General features: G+C 41.1%; 1 protein-coding gene across 1 annotated transcript in view; it reads right to left on the bottom strand.

The window, feature by feature from the left end:
* Positions 1–12776, bottom strand: part of Pi4k2b (phosphatidylinositol 4-kinase type 2 beta) — a 32240-nt gene extending 19464 nt beyond the window's left edge. Inside the window, exons 1-4 of the mRNA XM_052734929.1 lie at positions 12391–12776; positions 4089–4225; positions 2107–2307; positions 1397–1528 (exon numbers count right to left, since the gene is read on the bottom strand). Coding sequence (XP_052590889.1) covers positions 1397–1528; positions 2107–2307; positions 4089–4225; positions 12391–12640 — 720 coding nt within the window. The 5' untranslated portion in view covers positions 12641–12776. The remainder of the gene's footprint in view (positions 1–1396; positions 1529–2106; positions 2308–4088; positions 4226–12390) is intronic.
* Between the last annotated feature and the right edge of the window lie 2797 nt (positions 12777–15573).

Below are 15573 nucleotides of genomic sequence, written 5' to 3'. Positions count from 1 at the left end.
ATTTTAAAATACAATGGATTCTTTAGGCAGATCAGAGATCATATCATAAATTTTAAAGATTTAATCAACTGATTGTAGCCTTTCTAATGGCTTTTTAAAGAGTCTTTTCCTTGAAAATATGCCCATTTGAAAGAGCATTTTTATTATTAAAATTACTAGCTAATACTAAATAAGTTGATGTCAGAATACAAATTTCATCAGCAGATGACATACAGGTAATGAGCAACCTATTCTGCTTCACAAATGCAAGCAAACAAATCACCATAAAGAAGTCTGTTCACTGGCTTAACATTTTATATGCTTGTTTTAACAACTTCCTTTTAAAGGTTTTCTTCGAGCGGCACCCTTTAGTCACACTTATTTTAGCACGTCTAAGAAAATAGTAAAAATGTTCAAAACTGACTACCTGGGATATAATTAAATAGAAAAATGTTAATTATTAATTTCTACTCAAATTGTTTTTTTGTTTGTTTGTTTGGTTGGTTGGTTGGTTTATCAAGACAGGGTTTCTCTGTGTAGTTTTGGTGCCTGTCCTGGATCTCGCTCTGCAGACCAGGCTGGCCTCAAACTCACAGAGATCCACCTGGCTCTGCCTCCTGAGTGCTGGGATTAAAGGCGTGTGCCACCGTGCCTGGCTCTACTCAAATTCTTCAGATACTTGCATAGCAACAATAAAATTTAAGTCAAATATATTTAAAAAAAAAAAAAGTCCTATAGAGTTTTCTAGAATGCCTCTTCCATTAGCTCCCTGTATCCTTGCTTAGCTAGCTGCAAAAGGCCCTTGGCTTTATAGTAAGTAATAAATCTGGCTGGTAGTGACCACACGCAGAACTATCATTTACTAAGTCTTCACTACGTGCCAAGCGATGTGGATTTCTTCCATGTATCCCTGCAACCTAAAAGGCAGCCGTGGTTTTTCATCTCATTTTATAAAAACAGACCTTTTCAGAAAGGCTGAAATTGGAACCCAGCTCTAACTCCAGACCTGTGCTTTCCACAGTAACTTTGCAAAGCCTTTCAAATTACATCATAACTCCTCCTAATTCAATAAGCTCCACCCCACCCCACCCCAGAAAGGACTGGATCCAGAACCTTGCATGTGCATGCCAGGCAAGTGCTCTACCACTGAAAGGAACTCTAGGCATCCTTTTTCTACCCCCTCAGATCTCCATGGACTTAACACCTTCTAAACAGCTTTATCAAACTGCATTGAAACTGCTAGCTACTATGAGCTCAAGAGGAACAAGTATATTCTCTCTCATTTCTCTCTCTCTCTCTCTCTCTCACTTCCACAGTCTACATACAGCAGGATGCCCCTTATCTACATGCCTCATCCCAGGACTTAGGGAATAGACATCCAATTGCCCTGAAAGCCAAGCTTATTAGAGGAACTTACCTTAGGAGGAAGTCCTATTCGATGGAACTTTCTCCCTACTTTTGGCACTATCTCTAAGGCATACTTTTTGCCTCTTGATTTTGCACGGTCAATTGCACTGTAGTTAAATGTCTCACTGACAAGCCAAACCACCTAGAAAAATGGTTAGAGTTTGGATTATGGTATTTCTACTCACACGGACCATCAAATTCACTCTCATGCTGTAAATGAGCAAGGTCTAACCCTCTAACAAAGCTCCTAGAGAATCTAAAATCTTTACAAAGGTCAGAATTTTAAATGGCAGGTATTTCTTTCAAAAAAGATATAAAAGCAGTCTAAAGTTTCCAGTGGAAAAAATAAGAGCCTTGAAATATAGAACTAAAAATGAACATTTAAAAGAAGGCATCAAATAAAATTACATAAAGGTCCAAACGAAGACAAGGGCAATGCTGTGGACACTTTTGCAAGCTATTGTCAGCAGGATCAAAAGGGTCTCTAGGATCTACCCGATTCTTTCCTGCTTTCTAAATACGAGTCCCTTTCCCCTTTCTGCTAGAATCCTGTGACCCCGGGAACAAGAGACAGTCCCTTGTCTGCTGTATGGATCTACACCAGAGTGCATGAAACCAGTTGTTCTGGGCTCCTGCATTACCACAACAGGAAGTCCACTTTAGGCTCTCTCACTGGGAGTTATCACTCAAGTGTCCACAGATAAATGAACTCTCCTTTACCTTTGTTTTAGGTACAATGCCCAGCTGAAGCTTTGCGTCCACCAGGTAGGCGCCAGCTTCAGAAAGGTAGCCCTGGTTAGGGAGCAGGCAGCCTCGGCCAAAGCAGCAGGGACAGCAAACCTTATGGACATACTTGGTCCACTTTGGGTTCAGCTGGCCATAAGGTTCTTCTGATTTTGGTTTAAACACACCAATAATGTTCTGGGGGGGGAAAAAAAAGAAGAAATCCTTAGACTTTTATGGACAAATGGGTAATAAATAACCTCCAAGTACTAACATGACTGATTCCAATCACATTGTAAAAATTATTCTCAATTTAAAATCAATATTCCCCTGTATCAGTATTTTTAAAACTTTCCTCTAACAAACCTTAGAAAGCGAAGCAAGGCTTCATGCCATTTAACCAGATTAACTACAAGTGTTTTAAATTGTAGCACTTCCAAATTAACATTGGAGTCTGCCACACCCCCTCCAACACCACCCCAGTTCTCTCTATAGCTAGGCTGTCCAGGCTGATTTCACAAGCTTAAGAAGTTTCTCCTGCCTCAGACCACACTTTATGTAAGCAGTACTGTGTATTTACTTGTGATCTACTAAATATTCAAATATATACTCACTCACTGTCTCCTTTCCCTGCTGTGCTAAATATTCTAAAAAGACAAGGAATCCCATTAGAGTTTACCTCCAGGACTAGAACAGTGCCTGATACATAGTAGGTGCTAAAGTAATTCTTAAAAACACAGACAAATAACATAAACTCAACAACCATACCATCAGCAGCTCTCATCTAAGATTTTTCCCATTATATTTTTCATGAACCCATTTTCACTCTCTCCCAGCAAGAAAAACTGTGGCCATGGGTGGTGGTACATCCTCTTAATCCCAGCACTTACTGGGTTAGCTAAGGCACAAGGATAGTGAGTTCTGGGCTAGCCTGAGACATGTAGTCAAACTCTTGTTGTAAGAAGGGGAAAAAAAATAAAGAGAAAAATGTTTATGGGTGTCCAAAAGTTTCTATAATTGTTAGTACTAATCTAATAAAATATACTCATTAAATTCATGGCTCAATTATCTCAGACAAACACAATTTTAAACATAATTTCTTTATAATACAATAAACTCCAAAAAATTAACTCAAGAAAAACAAGAACAAGTTAAGAACTCAAGCCTGGAAGTCAGCCTTGTGGCTCGACACCTATGACCCCTAGCACTTGAGAGTCTGAAACAGGAGAACGGCTGCTACACAGTGAGTTCTAGGCCAGCAAACTCAGAGATCTGCCTGCCTCTGCCTCTGCCTCCTAAGTGCTGGGACTAAAGGCGTATGCCACCATCTCCTGGCTAAAAATCACTTTTAAAGTATCACTTTAACTCTGGGGGTAGACCTCATGGAAAAAGGACGGTGGGTTATGTACCACACAGAAAGCTTTTAGAAAAGACAGCACCATTTCTGGAAAACTCAACTCAGTGAATAGCAACTTTTCTTTTCTACTCCAGAATCAGAGTTCATTTGCTTTGCTACACTCTAATGCCTTCAAGCTTGCCATGCCTCTTTTCCTTGGCATAATGCCAGGAAAATATTCCTAGGACATTGAACTATACCATAAAAAAATAAATCAAGCATTGGGAAATGACATTAGACAGGTTTTGAAAGTTTCAACTTCCACTGTACTTGGTTAATATGGTAACAGAGCTATAAAGGAGGGACTATGAATATGCATTTAACAAATCCATAAGTAAATACGGGTATAAGGTAAATGCTTGAAACCAAACAGAAACTATCAGAACAGTAAGCTACAACTGGAAACTATCAGCTCCATTTCTATACTATTGAGTACTTAGAAAAACAAAACAGAAATCACCAATCTTTATTCTGGAAAAGAAGGCACAAAAGATGTAATAGGAAAATATTTTCAGAAACTCAGACATTTCACATTTAAAGTAGTGTCTTCCAAAAATGTGTGTAATACATGTGAAGTTCTTACCCTTTTAGAATCCTTCACAAAGTAACTTCCACTTGACCCTTGAGTGATTCTTTCTGGGAAAATTCCATTTTCTATTGCTTGTTCTGCTCTCAATACAATATCAGCAAATTCTGGATCTTCCAAGAATGTATTTATCTCTGAAATAACAGCAGTGACTGCATTAGACCAGCTGTGTGAGCACACATACTATGGACCTGTGTGAGCGGCTTCAGGACAGTAAGGTATGGAAAAAGGAAATCAAACATCAGAGAGTCAGTCTTGATCCTCATGGCTAACCTCACTCGTGTGTGTGTGTGTGTGTGTGTGTGTGTGTGTGTGTGTGTGTGTGTGTGTGTGTGTTCCTGTGGGGGTACATGTGTGTACATTCAGGGTGTACACACATGGAGGTCAAAGGTCAACCTTGGGTGTTCCTCAGGACTGATGTACATGCCCTCCTTTTAAAAATATTTAGCTCTAGTTGGGCGATGGTGGTGCACACCTTTAATCCCACACTTGGGAGGCAGAGGCAGTTAGATCTCTGTGAGTTCCAGGCAATCCTGGTCTACAGAGCGAGTTCCAGGACAGCCAGGGCTGTTACACAGAGAAACACTGTCTTGCAAAAACACTAAATAAACAAATATATTTTAATTTTTTTTTCCTTTTCTTTTTTTTTTAATGCGTATGGGCATTTTGCTTGCACAAATGTTTGGTACATACCTGAAACCCTGGGAGGCTAGAAGAGGGCATTAGATTCCCTGAGACTAGAGTTACACACAGTTGTGAGCCACCATGTGGGTGCTGGGAACTGAACTCAGGTTTTTGGAAGGTCAGTTAGTACTCCTAACTGCCAAGCCATCTCTCTAGCTTCCTCCCCTTAAATATTTATTTATTATTTGGTATGTGTGCATGTTCTCATGCAAGTAAGCCAGGCAACAACTTTGGGAATCTTTTCTGTTTCTACCACATGGGTTCTGGGGATTGGACTCTGGTGGTCAGGTGTAGCAGCAAGCACCCTTGTGCCCCTGAACTACCTCCTCAACCCTAACTTTGTTGGAAGAATGCACAGGTTCTCTCCCTGGGAACGGGACCCTGCCAACCAGCCTAGGCTGACCAGCCAGTGAGCCCCAGGGATCTGTTGTCTCTGCCTCCCCAGCCCTGGGATTACAAGTGCACTTACAGCAAGCTGCCCCCAGATTCTCTACAGCCCTTCTCCCACCCTCCTTCAGTAGATGACGGGAAGCAGGAGTGTATTACCCAGATCTAGTTCATGCTCCCCTGTTCTCCTTTATCAACACCATTCCCAGCTCCCACCCCGAACACCCACTATTGGACCCAACATCTTGGCTGCTACAAGACAGCTCAAGGTTTACTACCCTCAAAACTCAATTCCTTATCTCTACCACCTCTCCCAAACACAGCCACTCTACCCAATTCCAGGGGTTGCCAATTCTGTATCTTTCAGTTGCTTAGGCCAAAGACCTTGGATTCATCAATGATCTCACACTCTGTCTCCACATTTGATCTATAATAAGCCATAAGTATCCAAAACACAAACTCTTATAACCTCTACTCCTACAATGAAATCAGTCCTATCAACTCCTTCATAAATTATATCAAACCAACTCACAATCATATCGTCCCATTGTACTAAACAGCCCAAGGGTTTCCTATGTCACTCTAAGCAAAAGGCCAAGTCCTTGTGGCCTCTACTTTCCCTTACCCAACTGCTGCTAATCTCCACTTTATTTGAGCATTGTCTCCTGATTTGTTTTGTGAGCTCTCAGCAGACAAGGATTTCTTTCACTGCTGTGTTCCCAGAACTTTCACAGTTTCTGGAACACAATAAGCACTCAATAATCACCTGCTGATGAATTAATAATGAATCATTTAGAATGGGAAGACAAGCTGACAGCCACTTCCATTCTAATTTGGAAGGTACTTCAATTCTCTATGTACATTATTATGAAAATTCAAAACATAATCAACTTATTTAATTCAGAAAAATAAAACTGTTATTTACTATTTTCTAAAGCCTTTGCTGACAAAAATATTATAAAAAGGGCTGTTTGGACATATTTTACCTACTCAAGAGAATAAGCAAAGTATGTTAATCATGTCTATACAACCGAGATGCTCATTCCAAACAATCCTTTTCTGTCCTTCAAAGATCCTTAAGAATGAAGCAAAGAAACTCTAACCTTGGTATGTAGTGGGCATTTATATTTATTTGAATATGGGCACCAGTAACCATCATCATTAGTCAAGTGATATTTCTTACACTTCGGAGATTTACAGGCTCCTTTAAAAAATATTTATTTTTATTTCCTGAGCATGAGTGTTTGCCTGCATGTATACATGTGCAACAGATGCATGCCTGATGCCCAAGGGTGCACAAGACAGTGCTGGATCCCCTTGACTTGAAACTGGAGTGATGGTTGTGAGCAGCCATGTGGGTGCTGGGAACCGAACCTGGCAGAATCATCTCTCCAGACCCAATGGACCCATTCTTAACAACAGAACGATCTTGAAAAGTTTATTTGTTTTTAGTGATGGGGTGCCTTCCAAAATACATCATCAGCAAGTATTCTCGAGAAGGAGTGTACACAAAATGACCTCAAAGAGATTTAATTTCTTTTCCTGGTGTTTTTCTGTATGCATGAAAACAAACACAAACCTCTTCTTCCAGAACTAAAGCCTCTATCCTAGACCTGCCCTCTGGAAAGAATCCCAAGTCTCCTTACCCTTTCCACAGACTACAAACCACTTCCCTCCCGACTACCTTCCACATCAAAGTGTTCAGGCTTTCCAGAGCTTAGATTAAAAAAAAATGTTGTATTGCTGGGCAGTGGTGGCGCATGCCTATAATCCTAGCACTTGGGAGGCAGAGGCAGGTGGATCTCTGAGTTTGAGGCCAGCCTGGTCTACCGATGGAGTTCCAGGACAGGCTCCAAAGCTACACAGAGGAACGCCGTCTTGAAAAATCAAGGGGGAAAACAATTTGTACTTATTTTACGTGTATTGCTTGCATATATGTATGTGCACCAAGGACCTGGTGCCTAAGGAGGCCTGTGGAACGCATTGGAGCCCCTGGAACAGGAGTTATAGATGGCAGTGAGTTTGATGCTTATACACTGGGTACAAACCCATGCCCTTCAAGAGTAGCAGATGCTCTTAAGCACTGTGCCATCTCCCCAGTTCCATGCTTCAGTTTTCCACAACTCCTCCATAAAACAGGACTTCCAGAACTAAGAAATCTACTGCAGAACAGAGACACTCTATTCTTGACACCAACTTTGAAACAGAGGCCTTCTAATGCTGCATTATTTACTTAGGATCCTGCCATATACTACTAAGTGGTATTAAAATGACTCAACTCTTAGACCACTGTGGTTTCTCCCATCTGCAACAGTTCCTTTGGATACTACATGTACACTGTTAATGTTAAATGTTACTGAACGGATACATGGGCTACACTTGGGAGTTTATCACACATACTCTCTTCCTTGCTGTCATGGAACCCACAACTGCTCTCTAAATACTTAGTAATTTAGCTTCAACCAAAATCAGATCAATCAAGAGGAATTTCTATACAATAAGCCAAGATGTTCTTAGCCTCTTAATGAGACAGTATCCTCCCCACTGGAAATGGTCATTCTCTTACTTGAAGATGGCCTGGATTTACCAATACAATCTACAAAGGTACTTTGTGCAAAAAATAGGTAGATAGATAGATAGATAGATAGATAGATAGATAGATAGATAGATAGATAGATAGATAGAAAGAAAAACTGGTCCTAGTTATCATTAGAGAAAAGGCTACATCTCAACTATTTTCAAATCAAAGTGATTGGTTTTCAGTAGCTAATTTTTCATTGACTGTGTTCTTGGCAATTATACTCTACAATTCCCCACATTCTAGTGGTTTAAATACACACTGGTAATGGGTTTAACTTGAAGAACACTCACTGATATCACACTGCTTTGTGCCTACTGTACTATGGATGATTTGGTTTGAAGGTTGGTTGCTGGCATCGGGTTGGCGTTTCAGTAGTGGAAGACATAGCTGTATTTTCTTTAGGGAAGAGGTATGTGAGGGCTGACCTTAGAGCCCCTGGGTACCACTGTACCACCCACCACACTCCTGGCCCTTGTCATTTTTTCAATTAAAATTATGTTCATACTTTTAAGGGATACATTGATACTTTATTTGTGTCCACGCCAAAAAATTTTCAAAATTTTCTTCTTTAAAAAAAAAGATTTTTAATTGTGTATGTGTGAGTGGAGGTGCCTTAGGAGTCCACAAGAGGGCATCAGAACCCCAGTGTTGTGAATTGCCCTACCTGGGTGTCAGGAACTGAACTTTTAGGTCTGCTACAAGAGCAATGAGCCTTCTTAACCACGTAGTCATGGATTTAGTCCTCAAAATCTATTTTCTAAGGAGAATCTCAATTTTCAAGTTCCAGTCATTTTGGTTTCCGATTTTCAGATGTCCAAGTGGTTTATGATCTGAATTGTCTCTACTATTCCCACAGAAAACCCAGCTTCCTTCCCACAACTCCCATTTGCTGTTCACATTTAAAACTTTAACAAAATAACCTGAATTCTGGGGAAGCACAGAGCTTTTTTATGATTTCTGATGTATCACATGGCCGACAACAAAGACTAGATCATGGAAGGCCCTCACCATAGCTATCTAAAAAGTTAACAAACTATCCATTTGACCATACCAACAGGGATTATGGGTGCTCTGGAAAGAACAAATTCTAAAAAGCTATTCTGTTACCTTGTATGGTTAGATGAAAGTAAGCAGGCATGGTAACTTAACATGGGTTCACTTAAATAAACCAACAAGAACTCACCTTTCCTACATCTTACTCACTAACTAGAATTCCTCCTAGAAAAAGTGCTAATGAGACTGGTGATTAAACATGCTTCAAGGGTTCCAAAACTGATGCCACTCCCCTGTTCCTCTTCTCTAAGACCAGGAACCTCAGCTTTCCCTATCAGTCACATACATAGCCCATCAAAACTGGGTTAGGTGACCACAGGCTACAAAGCTACGTGGGGATACAGCAGCCAAGCACAGGCCATCATTTGATAGACTTTACTACCATTTTCTCAAGGCCTGCTTTCTTCTAGTGCCCAGTAGATACTCAGGTATTTGATGAATGATATCCATTTCTGTAATAAATGGATAATAATGGCTACATATTTTGTTTTGTTTTGTAGGTTAAGAGTTTCGTTGTATTGGGCCAAGATAGCCTTGAACTCTCTATGCAAGCCAGGCTGGCCTTAATCCAATGCTTGAACCTCCTTGCCTCAGCCTTCTACCTGCTGTAGAAGTGAGTCAGTGCACTCAACTTGGAATAGCTGTGTTTAAGCACCAACTGAGCAATAATCTTTAGTACCATAATTGCTTACTTTCCAATCTCAGTTATGGGTAGACTGTCAAGACACAGGAAACATGTATTCTTGTAAAATTTGCCCTAAAATAGTTAATTACTAGCCTCTTGATCCTTGATCAGGCAACACCACTGCCAGCAGTTATTAAGAGTTCCTTCCACTGAAACAGACTCCAGGAAGTTACATTTGGGCTCTTTATTTTTTAGATTTATTTATTTGGTTTTATGTGTGTGAATGTTTTATCATGTGCATGCCTAGTACCCATGGAGGCCAGAAGGCTGCATCAGATGCCAAGGAACTGGAGTTACAGAAAGCTGTGAACCACCATGTGGATGCTGGGTCCTCTGCTAACTGCTGGACCATCTCTCTACCCTGTGCTTCTTTCTTTCTAAAACCCTTTTATTTATTTTTACTTTTTTTTCTTCCTTCCTTCCTTTCTTTTCTTTTTCTTTTTTAAGAGAGAGTCTTGTTATGCAACCCTGGCTAGCCTGTACCTACTATACAGCCCAGGCTAGCCTTGAAGGTCTTTTGCTTGTCCTTTTGCTTCACCCACCTAAGTGTTGGGATCACAGGTATGTACCACCAAGCCAAGCTTGCTTCCTTATGTGGGAATCCAAAGCAGTACTCCTTGGATAGGGCTAGGTATGATCTACTACATGTGAAGTGCAGAGAACTATGTCCAGCATGTACAGCTGGTCCACAGGTATTAGGTATCATCTTTATTACAACCTGATGCACTGATTAGGATGACTGAACACTGACTTAACAACGAAGTTCATGGGACTTCTAGACTTTGCCAACTACATTGTTAATATAAAGATAACAGACGCATGACATTCTCCACTGGTTCAAGTACATAAAGTTCCTGTTCATAGCAACAAAGTAGTTAAACACCACAAATGTCCATACTGACCTAAAAGCAAGAATAACTTGAAATTAAAGGTGGTTTCATGACAACTGAATGGTTTGTCGTGGAAAAGAAACTTAAAAATCTAGTTAAACTATGCAATCATAAATCTTTTAGAAGTTTTAAATATTTTAAGTAGTTTTTAAGTGGCCTGAAACTATTTTAAAATCCTATTAAAAAGAAAACCCACATAACACCCCAAAGTAGTTCTTTTATAACAGAGTTTTATAGCAAAAAGGACAAAGTTCACGACCTGAAAAAAAAAAAAAAGTAGGCTCAGTCTTAGTTTTACCACTTCCTGGATATCTGACTTTGTGCAAACTACTTACTCCTGAAGTCCTAGGAGTCACTTGGTCATTATAGTTTTATTCATTTTCAACTCTCCAACAAAGAAGAGGGTCAATGACAACTAACCTTCTGTGTACCGTGAGAACTAATGAAACGTCAAAACCCATCTTAAACTGTGACATATGTATCACCACCAAGAAGATAATTCTGATAATCCACTTGCATTTTAACTATCACGTTCTTGGCCTCTTTTGGCTTTTTCTACCCTTGACAGTGTTTACTACAAACAAACAATAGGAAAAAAAAAAAAAAAAAAACAGACCCAACCCTGTCAAACAATAAATGTACTTTTAAGACCTTAGACTCTATTGAAATCTATACAAGGCAAACTCTGGGGCAAGAAAAGGCAAGTAGCAGCCATATGATCTCAGTTACCTCACAGACTGGATTCTATATCATATATCGCCAAAGTGTCCACTGTGGCTGGTTGAACTGGGGTTCACTTGTGAAGGTGGGAAACTTCACATTCCTTTGTATTCAGTGTTGTATTGCAAACCCGTCCATCAGCTAATGCCATGGTAATGGCAGACATGTACTTAATGCATTTCAGAGACCGTTTCCTTTAGGACTCTTTTTCTTTTGTTGTTGTTTATTTTGTTTTTCAAGACAGGGTTTCTCTGTGTAGCTTTGGAGTCTGTCCTGGAACGTGCTCTATAGACCAGGCTGGTCTTGAACTCACAGAGTTCCGCCTGGCTCTGCCTCCTGAGTCCTGGGACTAAAGGCGTGCGCCACCACAGCCCGTCCTTTAGGACTCTTATTTAGAATATTTGTGTTCGAATAAAGGTTCAGTTAGAAATCTTGACTTGCTCTGTCCAAAATGCTTTCAAGCCACACTAGCACATTAGTAGGTCAAGTAAAACTTAGCAACTTCTAGGAAAATAAGCAGTATTAATAAAAACTACCTTCCCTGTGGCCTTTCCATAAACGGTCACATGGAATGATGCTCTGGAACAGCGCATATACCACTTCTTTGGATCCATCCTAACACCAACAAGTAGGAGTTTTGTTTGTGTTTAGAAACAAGCCTGTCTAGACTCCAGATGGATTTTGTACCCATCTACCCCATTTAAGCCAAATTAGCCGAACTACACTCCACCACCCCAAACTCACCACACAGATATCCAGGCCTGCAACAGCATGTCTAAATCTTAGTTTAAACATAGTTTGTCAGCCTCTCTTTCAAAGGTAACCAGTCCACTTGAAATCAGCCCACATGATAATGAAAAGGTGTTCTCTTTTCAAATGCACAAATACACTTTGCAGAGAGCCCGCGACAAGATTTCACTAGCCTCTGCCCCCTCTGGCTAACGTCACAATAGCAACATTTAAGAGAAAGTTTGGAAACTTGTCTCAGCGGCAACTGGTCATTCTTTCTTTACGTTTCTCGGCCGTCATCCACCCGGAAAACTCACGACTCCGAGGCGAACTTTCTGGACCGTTGTGAGTTCTGAATTCGGAACTGAAGTCCAAATTTGAACAAACAACTTACGTCACGGTCCGGGGTGAAGGAAGTTTCCCTCGGTGTTGGGTTCCCACTTGGACTGACTCTCTGCGGGGAGCCTACAGAGTGAGACTTTAGTGGCCCCCTGGCCGCCTGCTACAGAGGGAAGGGTGGGAGTAAACCGAGGCAGGGAGGGGCGGGCTGCGCGCGCACATGGGTCGCACCTGAGCCCGAGATGCGGGTCCGGTCCGGCTCGATGGATAAGCTCGTGGAGGTCGACGCGTCCCCGGCCGCCAGCGGCGGCTCGTCGGTGGCGGGCTCGCGGGGGACGGCCGCGCCCTCGTCCGCCGGCAGCCTCATGGCGCTCCCGGGCGCGCCCCTCCGCGGCTGGGCCCAGGCGACCCGAGGCAGCAGCGGCTCCCGCTCCTCGTCCTCGTCCTCCGAGGGGCGGGGGGGCTGGCAGTCCTCCGCCATGGCCTCCGCGGGCGGCTCGGGCGCTCAGAGCGGCCGGGCTCCTCCTGGCTGGGGCCTCAGCATCGCGCCAAACCGCGGCTGCCGGACGGCACCGACGCCACCTCACCAGTCCACCAGCCCGCGCCCGCCCCGCCCAGCCGCCGGCCACGCCCCGCCCCTCGAGCCCCGGGACGCCTGCCACACGCCTGCGCAGAAGGGCCGGGGGTGGGGCAAGCGAGGGCGGGGCGGGGCGGGTCTCGCCGGGCCACCTGTATCTCCGCCCCCCCCCCTTCCCGGGAGGTGTCGTATGCAGCTGCTGTGGTTCCTACTGGGGAAGCAGGACCAGCGTCGTTTCCACGGAGGAGCATCCCCTCCAACCTAAATGGTCCTCCCTTATTACTATATACATTATATACATTTATTTCACTAACACTTTCCAATGAAAGTTCATGAAGACTGGGAGCTTCTCTTCGGACAGAACCTAAATAGTTCTGTCCTGTTTCTGTCCTGTTACAAGAATCCATATGTTATATATATATTTATTTGACTAACATCTTACAATAGAAGAAGTCCATGAGAGCAGGGAGCGTCCCTTTAGACATAACTTGGACTAAGTTTTGTTACCATAATCTGTACACTACGTACATTTATTTGGTGCTAAGCTCGAGCAGGGAGTTTCTTTTCATTCTTGGTAGTAGTAATATGTAGTTTTCTTTTGCTTTGACTAATCTAAAGTGTATCAATTTTTAGAAATCTTTTTTCAAAGGTCGTATTTTGGCTGTGTTAACTTTTTGCTTTCTAGTTCACTGATTTTATTATTTTTATTTATTTATTTTTTGCTCCTTAATACTCATTTGTTCCACCTTTCTTTTTCTAGCTGCTTAGTAAAGATTAAAACGTTGACTGGGGAGGCTCCTACCTTTTAAATATAATGCCTTTAAAGCTATGAGTTGCCCTCATAGCTTTGCTTTACCTGCGATCTACTGTTTTTGATGTCGTGTGCTTTCATTTTTGACCCAGCTGAAAATAGTTTCTAATTACTCTTAGGATTTCTTCTTTAAACTACTTCTTTGAAATGTATTTTCAAGTATTTAAGGGTTTTCTAGAAATTGTTATTTCTAGTTTAAGTATTGTGCTGATTAGTTTTTGTCTACTTGACACAAAATAGAGTCAGTCCCCTGGGAAGGAGAACCCTCAATTGAGAAATTGACTTGATCAGATTAGCCTGTGGGCATATCTTTGGGACATTTATTGATTAATGATTGAAATGGAAGGTTCCCACCTACTGTGAGGGATGCCATCCCCCCTGGGCAGGTGATCTTGGGTTGTATAAGAAAGCTGAGTAAGTCATAGAGAGCAAGCCAGTAAGCAGTGTTCCTTTATAGTCTTGGCTTGAGTTCCTACCATGATTTCTCTCAATGATATATTGTGATGTGGAAATGTAAGCCAGATAAACCTAATTTCCTTTAGGTCAGGGTATCTCTCACGGCACACTAGGACAAGGACACTGTGAACAACAGAGACGCTAAAGTATGACATTCCGTAGCCAGGCATGTGATAGGACTTGGCCAACATTCTGTGTGCATTTTTACAAAGAACATATATTCTAAAGTTGAGTGTTATTTTTAAATCTCCCAGTTGATTCTCTAAGTAATTTAAGTATTGACAGTGTTGTTAAGGTCACCCATATGGTCACGGACTTTTTCATCTGGGTCTAGTGTTAAGAGGAGGTTATTACAGTCTTTATTACTGTGTATTTGTCCTTATTATTTTGTTGGCTTTTATGACTTCCTAATAATTTTACTTTTTAATTAAAACAATTACCTGTGTGTGTGTTGAAGTCAGAGAACAACTCGAAGGGTTAGTGTTCTCTTTCCAGCCTGTAGGTCCGGGAGAGTAAAGCACGAGATCAGTGGTAAGCCTTGCACCAGTCCTGATTCAGCCTTCCTAATATTTATTATGAACTTTTTTTTCTTATCTCTAGTTATACTCCTGCCTTGAAGTCTATCTTGTCTGTATGAATAGAACCATTCCACCAATCTTAGGCTTACTCTTTGTCTTAGATAAATATTTTTCAGTTAGTTCATAGTTTTTAAATCTAGTCTGTTAATCTCTATGCTTCAGTTGGAGTCTTTAGTTCATTTACATAAAATGTAATGACAATACAGATGGATTTAAATATATTGTTTTGAAGTTTTTTTTTTTTAAAGATGTTTATTTATTTGTTATGTATACAGAAGAGGGCGCCAGATCTCATTACAGATGGCTGTGAGCCACCATGCGGTTGCTGGGAATTGAACTCAGGACCTCTGGAAGAGCAGTCGATGCTCTTAACCTCTGAGCCATCTCTCCAGCCCCGTTTTGAAGTTTTTTATCTTGTTCGTTTCATCCTTTTTTGGTTGAGTCTCCTTTTGCTTTCTTTGGTGTTAATCTGGCCTTTTTGATTAGCACATCCAAGTCTCACCACTGGTTTTTTTTACTAGTACTTTTTCTTTTTTTCTTTTTTCTGTAGCTGAGGACCGAACCCAGGGCCTTACACTTGCTAAGCAAGTTCTCTACCACTGAACTAAATCCCCAACCCCCTTACTAGTACTTTTATCATAATTTTTAGTGGTTGTTCTGGGGCTTATCGTATACATCCTTAAATTATCTTAATGTATTAAGAGCTTATATTATACTAATTGTCATAAAATACAAGAACCCTGCAAAAATGTAGGTCCGTTTATCTGCCATCTTTAATGTTTTTATTGCCATGTAAAATAGACCTGCATACATTAAACACAATGTACATTTTTTTTTGCTTTAAACAGTCATATATTTTAAACAAATTAAGAAAATAATTTCTGGTATAAAATACTTACTACCTCTAGTATTCTTCATTCTTTCTCATTGGTCTAATTTTCTATGTAGTACCATTTCTCTTCCCAGTGAAGAACTTAACAAAATTAGTTATA

The sequence above is a fragment of the Peromyscus californicus genome, unplaced genomic scaffold (assembly GCF_007827085.1).
Source record: "Peromyscus californicus insignis strain IS unplaced genomic scaffold, ASM782708v3 Scaffold_13__1_contigs__length_99412109, whole genome shotgun sequence".
NCBI classification, from domain to species: Eukaryota; Metazoa; Chordata; class Mammalia; order Rodentia; family Cricetidae; genus Peromyscus; species Peromyscus californicus.
This window is presented reverse-complemented; position numbering and strand designations above follow the sequence as displayed.